The 18,184-nt window shown below is 38.2% G+C and overlaps 1 protein-coding gene across 1 annotated transcript in view; it reads left to right on the forward strand.

Moving 5' to 3' along the window:
- Window positions 1–18,184, forward strand: part of magixb (MAGI family member, X-linked b) — a gene marked incomplete at both ends in the record, with an annotated part of 89,103 nt that overhangs the window by 57,874 nt on the left and 13,045 nt on the right. Inside the window, 5 exons of the mRNA XM_081349537.1 lie at window positions 982–1,149; window positions 3,243–3,777; window positions 5,010–5,577; window positions 5,671–5,734; window positions 6,405–6,782. Coding sequence (XP_081205663.1) covers window positions 982–1,149; window positions 3,243–3,777; window positions 5,010–5,577; window positions 5,671–5,734; window positions 6,405–6,782 — 1,713 coding nt within the window. The remainder of the gene's footprint in view (window positions 1–981; window positions 1,150–3,242; window positions 3,778–5,009; window positions 5,578–5,670; window positions 5,735–6,404; window positions 6,783–18,184) is intronic.

Below are 18,184 nucleotides of genomic sequence, written 5' to 3' on the forward strand. Positions count from 1 at the left end.
ACTTTTTAAAATATCTTTTTCTAAGTATTTAAGGTTAAGTATCTGTTTATCTAGGCTTGTATAACATGATGTGTGATTACAAATGAGATTTTGAAGAATGTACTGGACATTATTTCCATGAAATTGCAAAGAACTGAAGACACAAACCCTTTTTAGATTGGATTAGAAAAACATTGGAAATAAGTAACATTGTTTACTTTTATGTTATTTTTTCTTTAATTGAATTCTTATGTCATGACAAGCAAATGATAACCCTCTGACCAGATAAATAATTTTAGACATTTATTTTATAAATTGTATATTTAATTATATTATCATCTGAAATGCCAGTATTATACTTTTCAGTGCTTTTTTAATAAGAAAAAAATACTAAAAGTATTAAGTTATTGCTTTGAAGTCTGTTTATAAGATGCAGTACATCATTGCTAACTGTAGAGGGTGGTATAAATGTAAATACTTTAGGTTATAAGGACAAGATGTCATTACAGCTTCAGAATTGCATGTTTGTTTTAGGTGGTTGTGTTTTTACATTTTGTGCTGTAAAGTGCTGCATGCGAATCTGCTGTTTAACATACGCTTGAACAGTATGTGCTCAAACATGCAAATGCTTACCTCTGTCTGTACTTCTACCTCTCTTTTCCTTCAGACATTTCAAATTCATGCATTTGGCAGACACTTACAGACTTACAAAGCTACTTACAGTGCATTCAAGGTATACATTTTTGTCAGTTTGTGTGTTCCCTTGGATTTGATCCCATGATCTTAGCAGTGCTAGCATCATGTTGAGCTAGCGGGACAAAAGCTAGATTCACTTGTCTCTGGAAAAATTTCATATTTTTCTTTACCTTTCACCATTCATCTTCTGTAATGTTAATCATTGCTTCTTTTTTTTACTCTTAATGGGTTTATTTCCTAAATAATCTGTCTTTCATCATATTTAAACCTCTCACCATCTTCTTTCTCTGGTTTTGTGCTTTGTAGTAGCAGAGTTTACAGACCAGCCGGGTGAATTGAGAGGCTTCTCGGTTCACACTCGTTTGGTGAAGGGTCCACGGGGCTTCGGCTTCAACATAGTGGGAGGCAGCAGGCGGAGGGAGTTCCTGCAGATTTACAGCATCACCCCCGGAGGACCTTCAACACTTAACACAGGTAACACCTCATCTCTCTTCAGCCGCCCACTGCGGTAGAGGACTATGTGTTATCTATAGGTTGCTGCTCTCTTTCTCTTTCCTCTATATTACACTTTCTGTCCCACTGTGGATTATTGTTGTGATTATGTGATCCTGTAGAATGAGAGTCTCGATCTCCCTCTAATCCTAATGGCCTGCATGGAGTAATCCAGCTATCACTCACTGCCGACACACATTTACAAGTAAAATGTGAAATTATGAACACGCTCTCTCTCACTTAGCTATTTCACGCAGACATAGAAATATATGTATGTGCAATCTTAAGTTGGTCCTGCACATCCCACAGATGCTCAATTGGATTGAGATCTGGGGAATTTGGTGGCTTGAACAACACCATAAACTCTTTATTATGATCCTCAAGCAATTCCTAACAATGTGTGCAGTGTGGCAGGGTGCATTATCCTGCTGAAAGAGGCCAATTCCACCAGGGAACACCATTGTCATGAAGGGGTGTGCCTGGTCTACAACAATGTTTAGGTAGGTGGCACATGTCAAATTTACGTCCACATGAATGGCTGGACCCGGGGTTTCCCATCAAAACATTGCCCAGAGCATCACACTCCCTCCAATGGCTTGCCGCCATACCATAGTTCATCCTGGCGCCATCACTTCCCCAAGTAAATGGCACATACGTACACGGCCGTCCACCTGATGTAAAAGAAAACGGGACTTATCGGACCAGGTGACCTTCTTCCACTGCTCCAAGGTCCAGTTACGAGGCTCGTGTGCCCATTGTAAATACTTTTGTTGGTGGACAGGAGTCATCATAGGCACTCTGATTGGTCTTTGGCTACGCAGCCCCATATGCAGCAGAGCGTGTTGTGACACATTCCTCCCATAACAATTAAGAATTTTTTTGCCATAGTAGACCTTCTGTTGGCTCGGACCAGACGGGATAGCCTTCGTTGCCCTTTTGCATCGATGAGCCTTGGGCTCCCAATTCTCTGTCTAATTTAGTTAAATAATTTTGAACTTAGGTTGAACTTTCATATTAAAGGGATACTTCACCTCTGGGAAGATGAATGTGTATTTAAAATAGGTCATTTAAGTAGAAGAAATGTGAAGAAATTTTCGAATTTGGAGCTTTCTAGACTGAGAAAAGCCAGAAAATGTATTTTAGGCTTATGTGGATAAAAGACAACAACTCCCAGAATGCACTTGCTTCGCTGCCTTAGGAGGCCACGCCTACCGGTAAGGGAGCGCAGTTGAAAACAAAAAGGCTAGCCTACGTGATGAGTTTGCCAGGGATTTAGAGTTCGCCCAAAATGTCCGGGATTCGGCTTTTGCGTTCTACAGTCGCCATCCATTCATCATGTTTACTGTGTCGAGCAGGACGAGGCTGACGGCCGCGGGAGAACGGCGCGAGGCCGGTGGCGTAATAACATACTGAGATGCGCCGGGTCTCGCATCGCTCACGGAGGAGGGGGAATTTTCTTAGCAATGGTAAAACGCACATCAACCGATCACTTGTTTAGCGTTCATGTAAACTCTACATTCAGATTCACCAATCGGAATGAATTCAGTTAGATTGAAACAAGAGGTGTGCATGTAAACAATGAATGGCGACCGCAGAAAGCAAAAGCTGAATCCCGGACATTGTGAACGATCTCGCCCGCCGGACAAGTCCGGGAAAAGGAGGATGTAACCCCTACTTACTCAGCTTTCTCCTACTATTCAGCTTTCTCCTGCTATTCAGCTTTCTCCACAGAACAAGAGCCTGCTAGCTTAGCTTCCAAAGAAAGACGGCTGAACTGTGTACATTCTGTGAGTGAGATCCCGCCTCCTATGGGCGGGTTGAACACATGCGGAACAGCTCCTCCTACTGGCTGTAGTCTTTAGCCTCTGGCCAGAAAATCCTCCGATGACGCAAAATGACGATTTTTGCGTCATCGGAGGATTTTTTCCAGACAAAAAATGCATAAATCTCTCCTCTCAGGGGGATATGAGGGTGGAAAGGTTTTCTACTAATACAAAGCTTAATGCTAAATCCTGAAGTATCCCTTTAAGAATTGCATGCAATTTAACATTTTCCATCTCTTGCCCTTTTTCCAGCGGACATTCTGGTGTACATCAATGATACCTGTGTGCTCGGCTTCTTTCACAAAGAGGTAGTGGAAATGTTAAAAGCCATACCGGTGGGTCATACTGTGGATGTTGTAGTCCGAAGGGGCTACCCTATGCTCTATAACTCTGACGGCTGCCCGAAGATGCCCAGTTCTAGGCTAACCGCTTCCCAAGACCAGTCTCTACATCTACCTCCACCAACCACCACCCAACCCCAAGCCCAGGCTCCTCTCCCATACGCACAGCTACACCTCAACCACAATGGTCCCATGTGGTCTGAATTTGAGAGGGGATCCTCAAGGAATCTCAGAGTACGGGCATCAAGGTTCAGTCTGGATGCTAATGGTAATTCACCTCCAATTGCTTCACCTCAAAGACCTCCATCATCATACCAGTACTCTAATGGGTATGGGAGTGGATTCCTGAGACCGCCACGCACTGCAAGAAGCATAAGGAGGTTACAGAGTGCAGAACTAGCCAGCCAGAGTGACAGTGAGGTGGTGTCCGCGATTGGATCACATAGGTGAAAGAATTTTTTATGTTATATTGTCACTGCTGTGATCAGGGTTAGATTATAGAATACATGCTGTAAAATGTAATTTGTAACATACTTTGTTAGATTGGTTATTTGACTTGTTTTAAGTATAAACAAGTGAAAAAATCTGCCACTAATTCTTAACTGTACATTTATTTTCTTTTAAGGATTTTAGGAATATTACCCTTGTATTAAATCATCATACATTACTGTTCAAAAGGTTGGGGTTGGGAAGATTTAGAAAAATGTTTTTGAAGTCTTTTATGTTCACCAAAGCTGCACGTATTAGATAAAAAATACAGTAAAAACAGTAATATTGTGAAATATTATTAGAATTTAAAATTACTTTTTAAATTGTTTTCTTTTGAGATATTTTAAAATGTAATCTAATACTTTGATGTTAAACCTGAATTTTTAGCAGCCACTACTCCAGTATTCAGCATCATAGGATCCTTCAGAAAACATTCTAATATGCTGACTTGTGGCTCAAGATTTTCTTTTTATTATTATTATCAATCTATCTATGATCTGAAATAGATTTTTTCTTGCCAGACTTTATCATGTAATAGCGTCTGGTATCAGGTCAGGTGCATGTAAGGACTAGAAATAGCACTTTAGCTTAACACAAAGCTAAATGATAACATGATAATTTACACTAGTTTAACTTATGTCTGCTTCTCAATTTACTCAAAACCCAATGAGTGTATAAAGCAACTTTTTTTTTACTGATCATAGGTGGATTCTTTTCATGGAATGAGGTAGAAAATGCATTATTTGTAGCTGTCTTTGCAATGCTAAAGACTAAAGAATTGATCATATTTCTATTTTTTTTAAACAATGCATACAAACATAGACTAACCAAATATTGCCAAACTAAATATAATCTTGTTTTTATTGGATACACGTTTAATCTGTCAAAGCCTTTTTGTTGTGAGCAGAAATTTGAAGTTCCTCAATGACTTCAGTTTTTGTTCTTGACAGCGCCCTCTGTCTACTCGGAGAAATGTAACTCACATCATGAGTGTTTCTATGCTGTTAAATCTAAATACTGTTTGAATCTAACTGATTTCCAGCATTTAAGTTGTTACTCTAACTGAATACAGTTACTCATATTTTGTTACTCTGTTACATGTAGTCTGTTCCTACCAACCCTGATTATGATACATTATATCTGAGTTGCTTTGCCTGACCACATGGTCTTTCTCTTTTTATCTTCACAGGGCCTCGTTTATCCGTAACCACAACAACAACTCTCTCTCCACTCCGCCACCTCTCCGCCAGTACTCCTTCAAATCTTCTGAGAGTGACCTTTCATCAAGTACTCCACCGCCCATATCTCGATTGCCCCTACCCCACACAGAACTAAGTCCGGGTCCCGTCCCTTACTCTCCTGGAGGAGGAAGGCGCTACTCCCATCTCCGTAAACCCCAAAATACACTGCTAACCCCACCTAGCAGCGCCCATTCAGACGGGCCTTACTTCACCTTCAACGGCACAGCCAGTGCCAGCAGCGGCAGCCCGAACAGCATTCCTTCACCTGGAGCCATAAGCGCTGTGATTGGCAGTGGAGTTGGAGGAATGGCGGGAAGTGGGGAATTAGTCCCTGTTGCCTTGGCTAAATGCGAGAGAGGCAGCAATATGGGGTTCAGTGTGACGGCAGGAGGTCATGGAGGCAGACAGACCCTTGTAAAGAAAGTCTGGGACCACAGACAGTGTAATGGGCTGCAGTCTGGAGATGCCATTGTGAAGATCAATGGAGCAGATGTACAAAGTCTCAGCTTTGCACAGGTAGAAAAAGAACTGATGATATTCAGCTTTTTTGTTGTTGTTGTAATGGTGTATATATATATATATATATATTCTTTTTGTTTATTATTCAAGGTCCAAAGGATCTTGCAAGAACACACTAAAAAAGGGGAGGTTATTCTTCTGGTTTACAGAGGGGGTAAGTTATATGTTCACTCATTACATTACAGTGTTCACATTGAAAATATAATTTTTCCCCCATTTATACTTTCAAATAAACAAAGCTTTAAGATTAAGAATGATGTAAAATGTCTAAGAAATAGTTTAGATTCTGCACTATTTATAGGTCACTAATCATGTGATAAATTTGGAATATTTTCAAATAATTCTCATAACACTATCCTCAGTAGATGTGATGTAGAAATTGTTGCCACTACCAGTTATTTATATTTTGAATATATATTGGATGAATAAAAACCTTATGGGCTCTGTTATTTCATTTTATTTTATAATGAAGACATACAAAGCTTGTCTGCTATAGATAAAATACCTTTACCTTTATTTTATTTAAGAGCCACGTGTATCGGCCAATACTGATATATCATGCATACCTGCATCATGCATAAAAATTTGCTCAAACTTTTGGATTTCATGCAGCTCGAGTCATGCTGTCAGGATGCAAACCAAATAAATAGACATTCAGATGTTTATGTTAATTTTTCAATTAAACTTTCAGACTTTAAACCCTACTGTTTGTATAATTTTTTTTTTAAATAAAGCGGGATTTTTAGATTGCCGAAAATCCATAACAATTGTGTACTCTTCATTCCCATTCATCAAATATTAATAATTCTGTCCTTTCGTTGTAGGCACCTCACATTTCTCCAATTCCCCTAATTCTGTGCGACGACTAACTCCTCCCCCTCCTCGGTCCGCCTCTGATTCTGAAGTCCCTCTTATCGACTCTGTGCCATTATCGCGTAACTCTCTCACTCCACCCTCTCCAGCGCTGGTGCGCTCCTCATTGGTCCAGAGCACCAGCTTCCTGGACTCTGTACCTGTCACTCTCACGCTTGAGCCACGTGATTGGATGAGTTTGGAAGAAGGAGGGACGGTGCTCAGTCCCAGAGTAAGAACAGAGCAGAAAGAACAGCCTGTTCTGCGGGGGTATGAGGTGGAGCTGAAGAGGAAGCCAGGCGAAGGCTTTGGATTTGTTATCGCCTCTCAGGATGTGGAAAATGTCAAAGGTGAGTATTTGTAATGGACCAACACCATGCAATATCCTGCAAATGCACAATGATCACCATTTAATGCATTGTTTAAATAGAAAATGCATTTGCGCCCATTTGTGCGCCCATGGGCAGGCTGGTCTGAAAACGAGGACCTGAAACCTGGACTACAGTCAATAGCGCAATGTTTTTTTTTGTTATTTAAAAAGCGTGTTAGTAATATGCGCCTATAGGCGGGTCCACAGCGTGCGTACACTTTGTCCCATAGATGGTCTGCTTGCACGCTTTAACCTTTAACGCACAAGCAAATATGTTTCCTCGCTAGAGAGGCTTTGAGTTTTTTGTTTGCAAATTCTGCTATGTAAATAGCGAATCCACCATGGTGCAAGTGCAACTGATTTTAAAGGGAATGGGAGATGAGACTCTGATTGGTTTATTTCACATTACGCCCAAAACACACCCATTACTCATGATAATAGGGACAACCCTTTTAGACCATGCGCCGGGCACGCTGACCATTTTTCCCGTCGTTAAACTAGCAAAAGTGGATTTGGACACGCCCTAAGTGCACTTGCGCCGTGCGCTTTAGACCATGTGCTTAGATCGTTAAAAAAAGGCGCGTATTGTCTTTCTGCTATATGTAAACACTTACAGTGGAACAAAATGTCGGTCCTCACAAGGACCGCGGTGCTACAAATATAAACATATAAAAAGTTGAAGTATAAACAAATAAACAAGTATAAATCTACACAGATAATCTATTGAAAAACCTAATTTTACTATATATAATCTAACTATACACAAATACTAACTACACATATACTTAATCTAACTATACATATACATAATCACAATCTATACAAATAATTTACATAAACTGTACATATACCCTGGGCATATCATTTGAATTTCACTTGTAACAACACATAGTGCAATGGTGCAAAAAGAGACATTCAGGGATAACAGCACAACTCAGTGCAAGGTGAGTCTGTAGTGTATGTACACATGTAGACATATGTATTATCCTGTTGAGTCTCCCAATCAGAAACATCCTCATCAAATTGTCATTATCATTGACATGTTTTAGCCATTTCTACATCATAAAGAAGACAGTGATGCAGCTGGTCAGCAAACTCTGAATGGTGGCCCTGTAGAATGTGGTGAAGATGGGTGGGGGGGGAGACTGGCTCTTTTCAGTCAGCGCAGGAAGTGATGTGGTGTTCAGGGTCCAGGTGAGATGCTGTGATGTGTCACCCCCAAAGTGTTAACATGTTCAGTAATAATTAACAAAGACTTTAAAGGGATACTCCACCGTCTTTTCATATTAAACTATGTTATTCCCTTAACTAAGACGAGTTGATACATACCTCTCTCGTCTCAGTGCGTGCACTCAATCGCTCTGGCGCGCGGCGAAACTTTGTTCACTCAGTTCATTCAATACGGGCCAAGCAGAGAAGCTACCAAACACCTCCACGTTTTCCCTATTTAAACACAGTTACTCGCGTAGTGTAACTCGACCTAGGACGGTGACACAAAACAAAACGTTGCGCTTTTCTAAGCGTGTAAAATGGATAACTATATTGTAAGGCGGAATACCATAGCAAGTGCTTGTAAGCATTTCGACTTGGCGGAGTAATATCTTCACTCGTGAAAAATCCTCTCACCGGCCCCCGCCCCCTCTGGTGAAGATATTACTCCGCCAAGACGAAGTGCTTACAAGCACTTGCTATGGTATTCCGCCATACAATATAGTTATCCATTTTACACGCTTAGAAAAGCGCAACGTTTTGTTTTGTGTCACCGTCCTAGGTCGAGTTACACTACGCGAGTAACTGTGTTTAAATAGGGAAAACGTGGAGGTGTTTGGTAGCTTCTCTGCTTGGCCCGTATTGAATGAACTGAGTGAACAAAGTTTCGCCGCGCGCCAGAGCGATTGAGTGCACGCACTGAGACGAGAGAGGTATGTATCAACTCGTCTTAGTTAAGGGAATAACATAGTTTAATATGAAAAGACGGTGGAGTATCCCTTTAAAGCTAGAGTGTGCAGCTTCATAGAGGCTAGCAATAGCAAGCTAGCTAGCTTTGAAAGCATAAGATCCCACCCTCCCTTCAGAGCGCTCTCCAAATCTTGCTTACTCCAAAACACATGAACACACACAGCAGAGTCTGCAAAGAGACTGTGTTAAATTACTTCATGTCTCAAAACACATAACTTTACAATAATAATGAACGTAAACAACTTACAGAGCTTGGAATTGTACCACCTGACTGCTGCAGATTTATTTTGGTGTTGATAGTGTTGACATGCCGAGTCTGAGCATGTGAACAGCTCTGAGTGGAACGTCACGGGTTGCCATCTCTTAATTACGGAAATTATGATGTTATGAATGCAGCATAAGCTCATTGTTTTGGTTCAGGAGGAACCGTGAAAGGTGGCTGCTGTTTGTTTGCAACGCTCAGTGACCGTGTGTCTTCAACTCTGCATAACCTCATGAAATGCGCTGATGACGTGTCGGACGATTGCAGGGATTTTTTGGTCCTGAGACTTCCACAGAAGATATATGTTAACTATTCAATATTTCAACCACTTCTATTATTGATTGCTATCAGGATGTGAAGAGAGTGTCAACCAGTATAATAAGAAGTGTGTATGAAAAACATTGCCTACCCTCCCTTTAACTCAGATTGAGTTGGTGTACTTGTGCATAGCTCTATTATTTTGGGTGTCTTCAACCCATTCCTTGTTTAAATCGTTGTTGTAAAATTCTTTCACTATTGTTTTTTTAAATAAGCAATTAATAGTAATGCTGTTATTCAGCTAGGATGCAACAAATCTTAAAGACGTTTACAGTTTCATAAAATATTTCTATTTCAAATATAATTCAAAAATATTAAGCAGCACAACTATTTTCAACATGGATAATAATAAGAAATATTTCTTGAGCACCAAATCTGCAAATTTGAATGATTTCTGAAGGATCCTGTGACGCTGAAGACTGGAGTAATGATGCTGAAAATTCAGCTTTGCCTCCACAGGAATAAATTACATTTTAAAATATAAACAGAAAAAAAGCTATTTTAAATTGTAGTAATATGTTCAAAATATCTATTGAACAGTATTTGTAATTGGGAATTCACAAACTTTCTATATTAATGAAGCTCCATGGAGTTTTGTACTATTTAATGTTTTTGGTTAAAAGTACTTTACAGTACGTATGTTATTCATTTAAAGCAGCCACATATGTGTTTGGTGCATAATGGGGCTTATTTAGTGGCAGCTGTATTAAGTTGCCTGACTGACAGTGAGACAGAGGCCTGCCAACACTGAGGCCTGCCAACAGTCAGGCCCAGATACACGCACCCCTCCTTCACCCTCCCACTCTCCCCTACCTAAGCCCACAATGACCTCATTTTGCTCAGTGTTCCTTTGGTTTTTATTGAGGCCATGGCATCACTAAAGCATGAGCATCTAAAAAAGTGCCTGTCCCCAATGTCACAGCTGTTTCCATGTATATCAATATCTTAGACGCTTCTCTTCTGTATGACTTGATTTCATAATTTTTTGAGGTGAATGTGCTGTCTTGGTGTTTTACACAACCTCAGAGTCTAAGTTAGAGTCAAAGTTAATATTTGAGATTGTGACAATTTTATGAATGAGATTATATATGATGATATATATGACAATTTTTTTATATTTTATAATTCTGTAGTTTGATTGTAGTGGCATTCACATTCACTAGCCTATTGGTTAGTTTGTGTTTGCAGTTATGTCAAGCTATTGTTCTCAAATTGGCAATGCTAGATCAAGTCTGGCTCATATAATTGATCCTGTTCCTTCTCCCAGGCATTTGGAAAATAGCCTAAAATAAACAAAAAATGAGTTGCTTATTTGTGTTCCTACACATGTACCGTACATTAAAGGCTGGCAATTAAAGACTCAGTATGGAGATAAAAGAGAGTTCGCCTTGAGACTGTGATGCCTGATGAAACACTGGTGTGTGTGTTTGTGTGTACAGCTGATGACTGTAGAGCTATATAAAATTCAGGGATGGTGTCGATACAAGAAATGTCAGGGAAGACACTTATTATAATTATAAAATTATAAAAAGAGAAAGAATGATGCCAGCAAGCAAACCATGGGAGTTACAGATCAATGAATCAATACGAGCGGTTATCCTAGTTTTGCCACTGCCAGTGGATCTCTTAAAGGGACAGTTCACCCAAAAATTGTTATTCACTTTTATGATTTTTCCAAACCCAAATGACTTGTTTCTGAGGTGAAACACAAAAAGTTCAAGTGTTGTGGCCATACAAAAACGTTGACGGACGGATAGATTTTAAAGTTTAGTTATTCATTAAGTGTTTCCCTTAGCTGAATCTCTATTTGTGAGTGAATAACGAAATACAATTTTGTTGTATTTGTCACATAAATTATAATATGGTTTCGGAAGATTTGCAATATGGAGTACACAAATATCGTGTTTACACTAAAAACCGACACCTGTGGTTGCCAGAAACTCCACGTAAAAAACTACAGTGACAGTGTTTCAGGTATATGGGATATATTGGTACCTGTATATACTACAATTTATTTAATTAAATGATATGGCAATTTAATTTACTGCATCAAATGTACTGATAACCACCATGATAAAACACAGGGTCATACACACAAAGGTACAACACCATCAGGGTAACACACAACACTATAATAATGCAATAAACATACACTAATAACAAATTTAACACAAAACTCTTTGAAGAAACAAAATAAATTGAAGAAACAAAATTATTTATAAAATATAATCATATCATTTCACACAGGGGCTGCTGAGAATGTACTTTTACTGTTTACCGTAAATTGTCAGCCGAACTCCTTAGTTCCTTAATAGAATATTTACTTGAAGTTCTTTTTCAATAAAAAAGTAACTATAATCTTATTACGAGAATTTAAAAAACGTAATATAATCTAATTAGAGGTAGTGTTGTTGTTTTTTTTTTTTTTTTTTAAACATGTAACCGGTTATATATAACCAGCGCTGCAGACTATACAGTTATTTCATTAAATTTCATCTTTTCATTTGATAATCACACTTTATACGGTATCACGATTATCATGCAGACCCATATTTCTTTATTTTAATTTTACATTTGGTATAACTAATTATTAGCTTTCCAGCAATTCATGAACCTCCTGTAGTTCCCATATTATTATTATTATTATTATTTTTATTTTATTTTTTTTTCGCAAAAATTCACCTTTTGTGTTCCACATAAGAAAAAAGTCATGCAGGTTTGAAATGGAATTTTTTGGGCCGAATTATCCCTATAATTACATTAACTATTTTATGTTTTATGTTGCACCAGTGTTGCCATATGCTCATTGCACTGATACAGCATTAATTTCAATCCCTCAAATGCTTTTTATTGGCATGACCAGCATGCATCAGCAATCCTAAACTCAGATTACACACATACTGTATGTGCATGTAGGTCTCTCTCTCTCTCTCTCTCTCTCTCTCTCTCTCTCTCTCTCTCTCTCTCTCTCTCTCTCTCTCTCTCTCTCTCTCTCTCTCTCTCTCTCTCTCTCTCTCTCTCCCTCCCTTCCCCTGATCGGCACCCCCGCTCTGCAGTGGTCCAAGGATTAAATCGTTCATCTCGTTCGCTCTCTTATCGCCCCTCCTCTTATCTCCATCTCTCTGTCTTTATTCCCTCCTTTTCTCTGCCTGTCCACCTCCCTCCCTCCCGCTCATCTCATTCACCGACTCCAGATGCCAAAGGAAAATGAACCCGCTACAGTAAGCAGTTCGCTCGCACAGCGATACAGAGGCTCGTTCTGTTTTGTTCTCTTCAGTTGTTTGTTTATGCCCTCCATTAGTTTTCTCATTATGACCCTTCCGCGTGATCGCTCTCACATGTGTGGGGATTTAAACGGAGTGTGATCCGGGATCGGGACCCTGCCTCCACACACACACATTAACACACACACACACACACACACACACACCAAGCCATGCTGGAGAGACTGCAGTCTGCCTTGAAAAGTGTGAAGGACTCCAAACGTAAATATTTTTTTCCTCTTACTTGATTTCATCCCTTATTTCTTAAAAAGACAATCAGCTAGCTGTCATAGTACTGTTGTGAGAATGTCAGTGCTGATGCAGAGTGTTTTAAATGGGAGAGACATGTAGTGCTTTACTATTATGTGGTTTTAATAGGCTCTATGGCCTGTTAATTTGAACTGTTATGACAGATAATATCTGCAGTGCGTTTATACATGTTTTGGTATAGATATGCGGAAATATGCTGAGGAATAATTTATACAGTTTGTTACTGTATACAAATATCTTTCGCTAGTATAAACAGTATTAAAATCATTGGAAACCCCCCTAAAAGAAAAACAAAGTTGTGTGTGTAAAAATCTGATCTTTACAGTATGTATAGAAACTAATTACACAAATTATTGTATGGTCGTTTTGTAACATCAGGTTGTTTTTGACCCGTCGAAATTAGTTTGGGGGACTTTTGCTGTCAAAAAACAGTTCTTATTTCACAAAGTCTGACTGAAACATTCCCCTAGACCACAAAATACGTACACACACACACACACATTGGGGTTTATGGGGTCATTTCATAGACATCATGGTTTTTATACTGCACAAACTGTATATTCCACCCCCTAAAACTCAGCTTTTTTTTTTTTTTTTTAGATTAAAAAAAAAAAGTATGATTTATTAGCTGTTTTCCTCCTGGGGACTGAAAATGTCCCCACAAGGACACAGATTTTGGATATTGCCATCCTTGTGGGGACATTTTGTCCTCATAACACAGGGTTTACCTGGAACACACACACACCTATTATTGTGACAGTGCAAAAGCCCACTGCGTTCTCTGCTCTTGGCTTCAGATACAGCAGTACTGCATTGTACCTAAATCAATTGCACATCTGCAGAACATCCTCTATTCATTAACTTGCAAGATAAGCAAGATATTATCTTCATCTCATTCACACCGGTTCGTATTCATACATCTGCTTCAGTTGTGATATATTTTAGACAATCATTGCAGTAACTGAATGCTGAGGCTTGTCATCTTTAATTACGTTTTGTAATTATTGGCTCAATGAATTTGATGAGTAATGTATTTTTCTGACAGACTTTTTTCCAATCAGTTGAAGCTGCTGTTTGCTAACTCTGTCAGAAGTGCTTGTGTATTTCTTACAAGTTGTGCACATATTCTATTAGATTTTTAGTGCTTAAGTGGTTGTTAAATGTGTTAAATTATTGTTGCACTGAAATTCTAAATATTATGGAAGTAAAATGAATTAGTAAAATAGCGTTTTATGCCGTCAAAAACACCCATAGCTATTTACAGCATTGTTAGTTATTTTTATTAACAGCTGTCACTATTTAAACAGTCATAACTCGTATATTTGATACTGTATTGGGAAAAGCTATACTGCTGCAGTGCAACACAAGTTCATAATGAGCATCACACACTCTTTCTGTGTCTTTCTCTTGTCCCGCTCAGTCTCTCACTTGTATTTTAGTATGCAGCGCTGGTCTTCTGAAGTGAATGGTGTAAGAGTGCCAGCCAGTGCATTTCAGCAGCTGTGGAGCACTTTTATTATTGAGATGAAGACTGTACAAAGACTGCTATTATATTATAAACTTTCATCATGTTACTTAAAAGACGCACTGTTTGTATCACTGTGCTCATCTGTTAGTTCTAGACAGACTGTCAGTCTGTGGATTTTACAGCAACTCTTTCTGCAGGTTACATCATTATGCCAGTAGGTGGCAACAAGTGACTGTCTTTATGAGTAAGTGAGTCACTGAATCATTAATTCAACTGATTCATTCAAAACAATGAATCATTCAGGAACCAAATAAGTAACTGTATTATGAGTGAATCATTAGCCCATTTCACACAGTAATCCCAGTAAATTACACCAAAATACCGGTAACTAAATTCAGTGATGTCAGACATCGGAAATAATCTTTAAACGATGTGCCGTTGTCTTCATCCTCCCGCATGTGCAGAACCCCTTTAGTTTCACTATCTGTTCAATTTGATAACATTTTTTCACACAGAATGTGTTTTATCACACATAATGTGTTTTTTGCTCTTAAAAACACGAGACATGCATAATAGTATTCAACTGCAGAGCCGCAGCGCTGATGAATGGAAAAGAAGGCTTTGTCTTGAGCGTGACACTGAAAAAGCTGCAAAACACGGCACAATAGTCAAAGATGTTCATCTGGTGCATATTTACATAGAAAACTATTAAAAAGAAGCAGAGCTTTACTGTAAACAGCGCAGAGTAATTGTGTTATTTCCATAAGAACTTTATGATTTGCTCAAAGCAGACTTCTCACTTCAGTGCATTCTGATTTTGTACATGTTCATACCGGTAATCTTCATTCTTTGTTCACTCATACCGGTAATTTACTGGTAATGTTACAACTTCTCATACTATAAAATGTCCGAACCGGTATTTCTGAAAATGCCCTTTTCACACATGATCTCTTATCAGTACTTTATACCAGTAATTTTACCAGTAAAGACTGTATGTGTGAAAGGGGCTATTGAATTATTCACTCAGTCGATTTGTTTGAAAAACACAAATTCACTGACTCTGAAACTCCACTACTGTGTATTGCTTGTTCGACTCAGCGGTTAATTCTATTTTGACTTTGGAACTATTTAGGTGCGAAGACAAACTAACTACCCTAGTGAAAAATAAATATACTAAAATGTATTTGAAATACTGTACATTAATTTTATGCTAAGTATACTAAAAATACATTTACATATCCATGTACTTAATAATAATACCCTGCAATTGTACCTTTAATATACTAAATTGGTGTTCTTAAACTATATTTTGTACTCAATACACTTTAGTTATCTGGAAATTGTGCTGAGGTCCAACTAGAGACTGTTCTAAATGCAAGTATACTTTAGGTACACTATATCCTTAATTTAAAGACTGATATTATACAGAAATAATACTATCCTTACTAATAGTGATATTAAACACACTTTAGGCTTAAAGGGATACTCCACTTTTTTTGGAAATAGGCTCATTTTACAACTCCCCCAGAGTTAAACAGTTGAGTTTTACCGTTTTCGAATCCATTCAGTCGATCTCCGGGTCTGGTGGTCCCACTTTTAGCATAGCTTAGCATAATGAATTGAACCGGACAAGACCATTAGTATCTCTCTCAAAAAAATGAACAAAGAGTTTCGATATTTTTCCTATTTAAAACTTTGCTGCCGTACCATGGGTGAAGCAGGCGTAATGATATGACGCAGCGCATGCCGCCTGATAATAGGCTACTGAGCTGGGGACTATTTTCAGGCGCTGCGTTATATCATTACGCCTGCTTCACCCATGGTACTGCAGCAAAGTTTCTTGATTATTACGCAGCAATGAGAGTATAGTTCCTAGACATATCAGCCTAGAAAATCGCAACTTCTCATTTTCCGTCGGTCTTAGTACATGATGTGACTACAGAAGAGTCAAGTTTTAAATAGGAAAAATATCAAAACTCTTTGTTCATTTTTTTGAGAGAGATGCTAATGGTCCTGTCCGATTCAATGATCTATGCTAAGCTATGCTAAAAGTGGTACCGCCAGACCCGGAGATCGGCTGAATAGATTCGAAAACGGTAAAACTCAACTGTTTAACTCTGGGGGAGTTGTAAAATAAGCCTATTTCCAAAAAAAGTGGAGTATTCCTTTGATATTAGGACATGTGCATTGTGCAATAAAGAGGTACTCCAAATAAAGTTTTGCTTAATATGAAATGAATGTATTTTAAATGCATTTTGGTATAGTTTCTTTTTTCACTAGGGTAGCAATTTCTAAATTGTGTCTACAATTGCTTAAATATTGTGTCTACAGTTGCTCAGTATTAACTTTTTGTTGTTTTACTGTGTATAAAAGCACACTCACAAACATGCTGTTGGTCTGAATTTCAGCACGGCTATGATTGCCTACGGCCTCGTGTCTACAGCCAAATCAAGCGTTTGATTTGACAGAAATCTGTATAGTGCAGAAAGAGTAATCAATATTTTTGCTCTATTTTCCTGGAACATTATAGATTTCACATATGTATATTTGCTAAAAGTGAATTTTATCTCTGTTTTGGAGTACATTAGCGTTTATGCAGATGGCTTCAAAGCTTACAGCCAGGTCTGTTAAAATATTATACGTGAATAAGAAGTGTCTTGTGCTGTTCACATGGTTCAGCTTAACTCCATAACTTACTGCCTGTTTGAAGGTGGTCCAGTGTTTTCCAGGATATCAAGACTAAGTGTACTGTACTTGTCTATGTGTCTTACATTCTGGCCCATTTGTCGGCATTAGTGTGGGAAAGCACATGACTTGAACAATACTTCAAGCTCAATATTGTTACACAGTTTTCAGCTATCAAAGAAGATCTTGACGGAGCATTATTCATATTTCATCCAAAGCAAAATTATGTCATCATTTACTCACCCTCATGTAATTTCAAACCTGGCTTTCTTTCTTCTGTGAAACATGAAAAAATATATTTTGAAGAATGTTGGTGATCAAACAGTTTTGGTATTGACTCCCATTGTGTGGACAGAAAAAGAGATACAATTTTTTCTAAATATATTTATGTTCCACAGAAGAAAGAATGTTATATAGATTTGACATGAGGGTGAGTAAATTTTTTTTTTTTAAGAGTTTTCATTTTTGGGTGAACTATCTCTTTAAGCTGGACTGTGTAATGTCTTCAATGATAAAATAGTTTCTCCTATCCCAGTTTATTGTGCTCAGACATGTATAAGTAAGCAGTTTGTAGGATGATTTCATTTTGGTTTGGGACGGGACAAACTGTTTGTATGAGCAATGGCAGGAGTGTTTGAGAAGCCTGTTTATAAGCAGTTATGTTTGCAATTCAGAAATGACACACTTCCCCTTCAGTCAAGAAGTCTCATCATAACAAATACATCCTTTACCTTTAAAATGCTATAAAACCAACAATTACCTGATGCATGAATTATTTATTATTCATAAATGCAACATAATACATATTTAAATTGAATTACTGTAAGTGAATGATAGTTTGACCCTCACAGATGCAAACGATGTGCACAATTTAAATCTACTTAAGAAAACATCTGTTGCAATTTGTGCATCGTCTGATGACTTTACCATCAGCAGGTTATCCTCAATAACATTTAGCGATTTTTAAAAAAAAAATTTATGTTCACGAACTCCATGTGGTGAGCCAAATTACCAAATATGAGTAACAATGAATCACAATGTCTTGATGTTTTTGTGCCTGGTGTCGCGCTATATTTATTATAACATATTTACTGAGAAACAGCTAAATAAACCGATTGTCATGAGGACACAAAATGCAGTCATGTTATTTAAGATAC

This window comes from Scardinius erythrophthalmus (assembly GCF_964197995.2).
Source record: "Scardinius erythrophthalmus genome assembly, chromosome: 20".
Lineage (NCBI taxonomy): Eukaryota > Metazoa > Chordata > Actinopteri > Cypriniformes > Leuciscidae > Scardinius > Scardinius erythrophthalmus.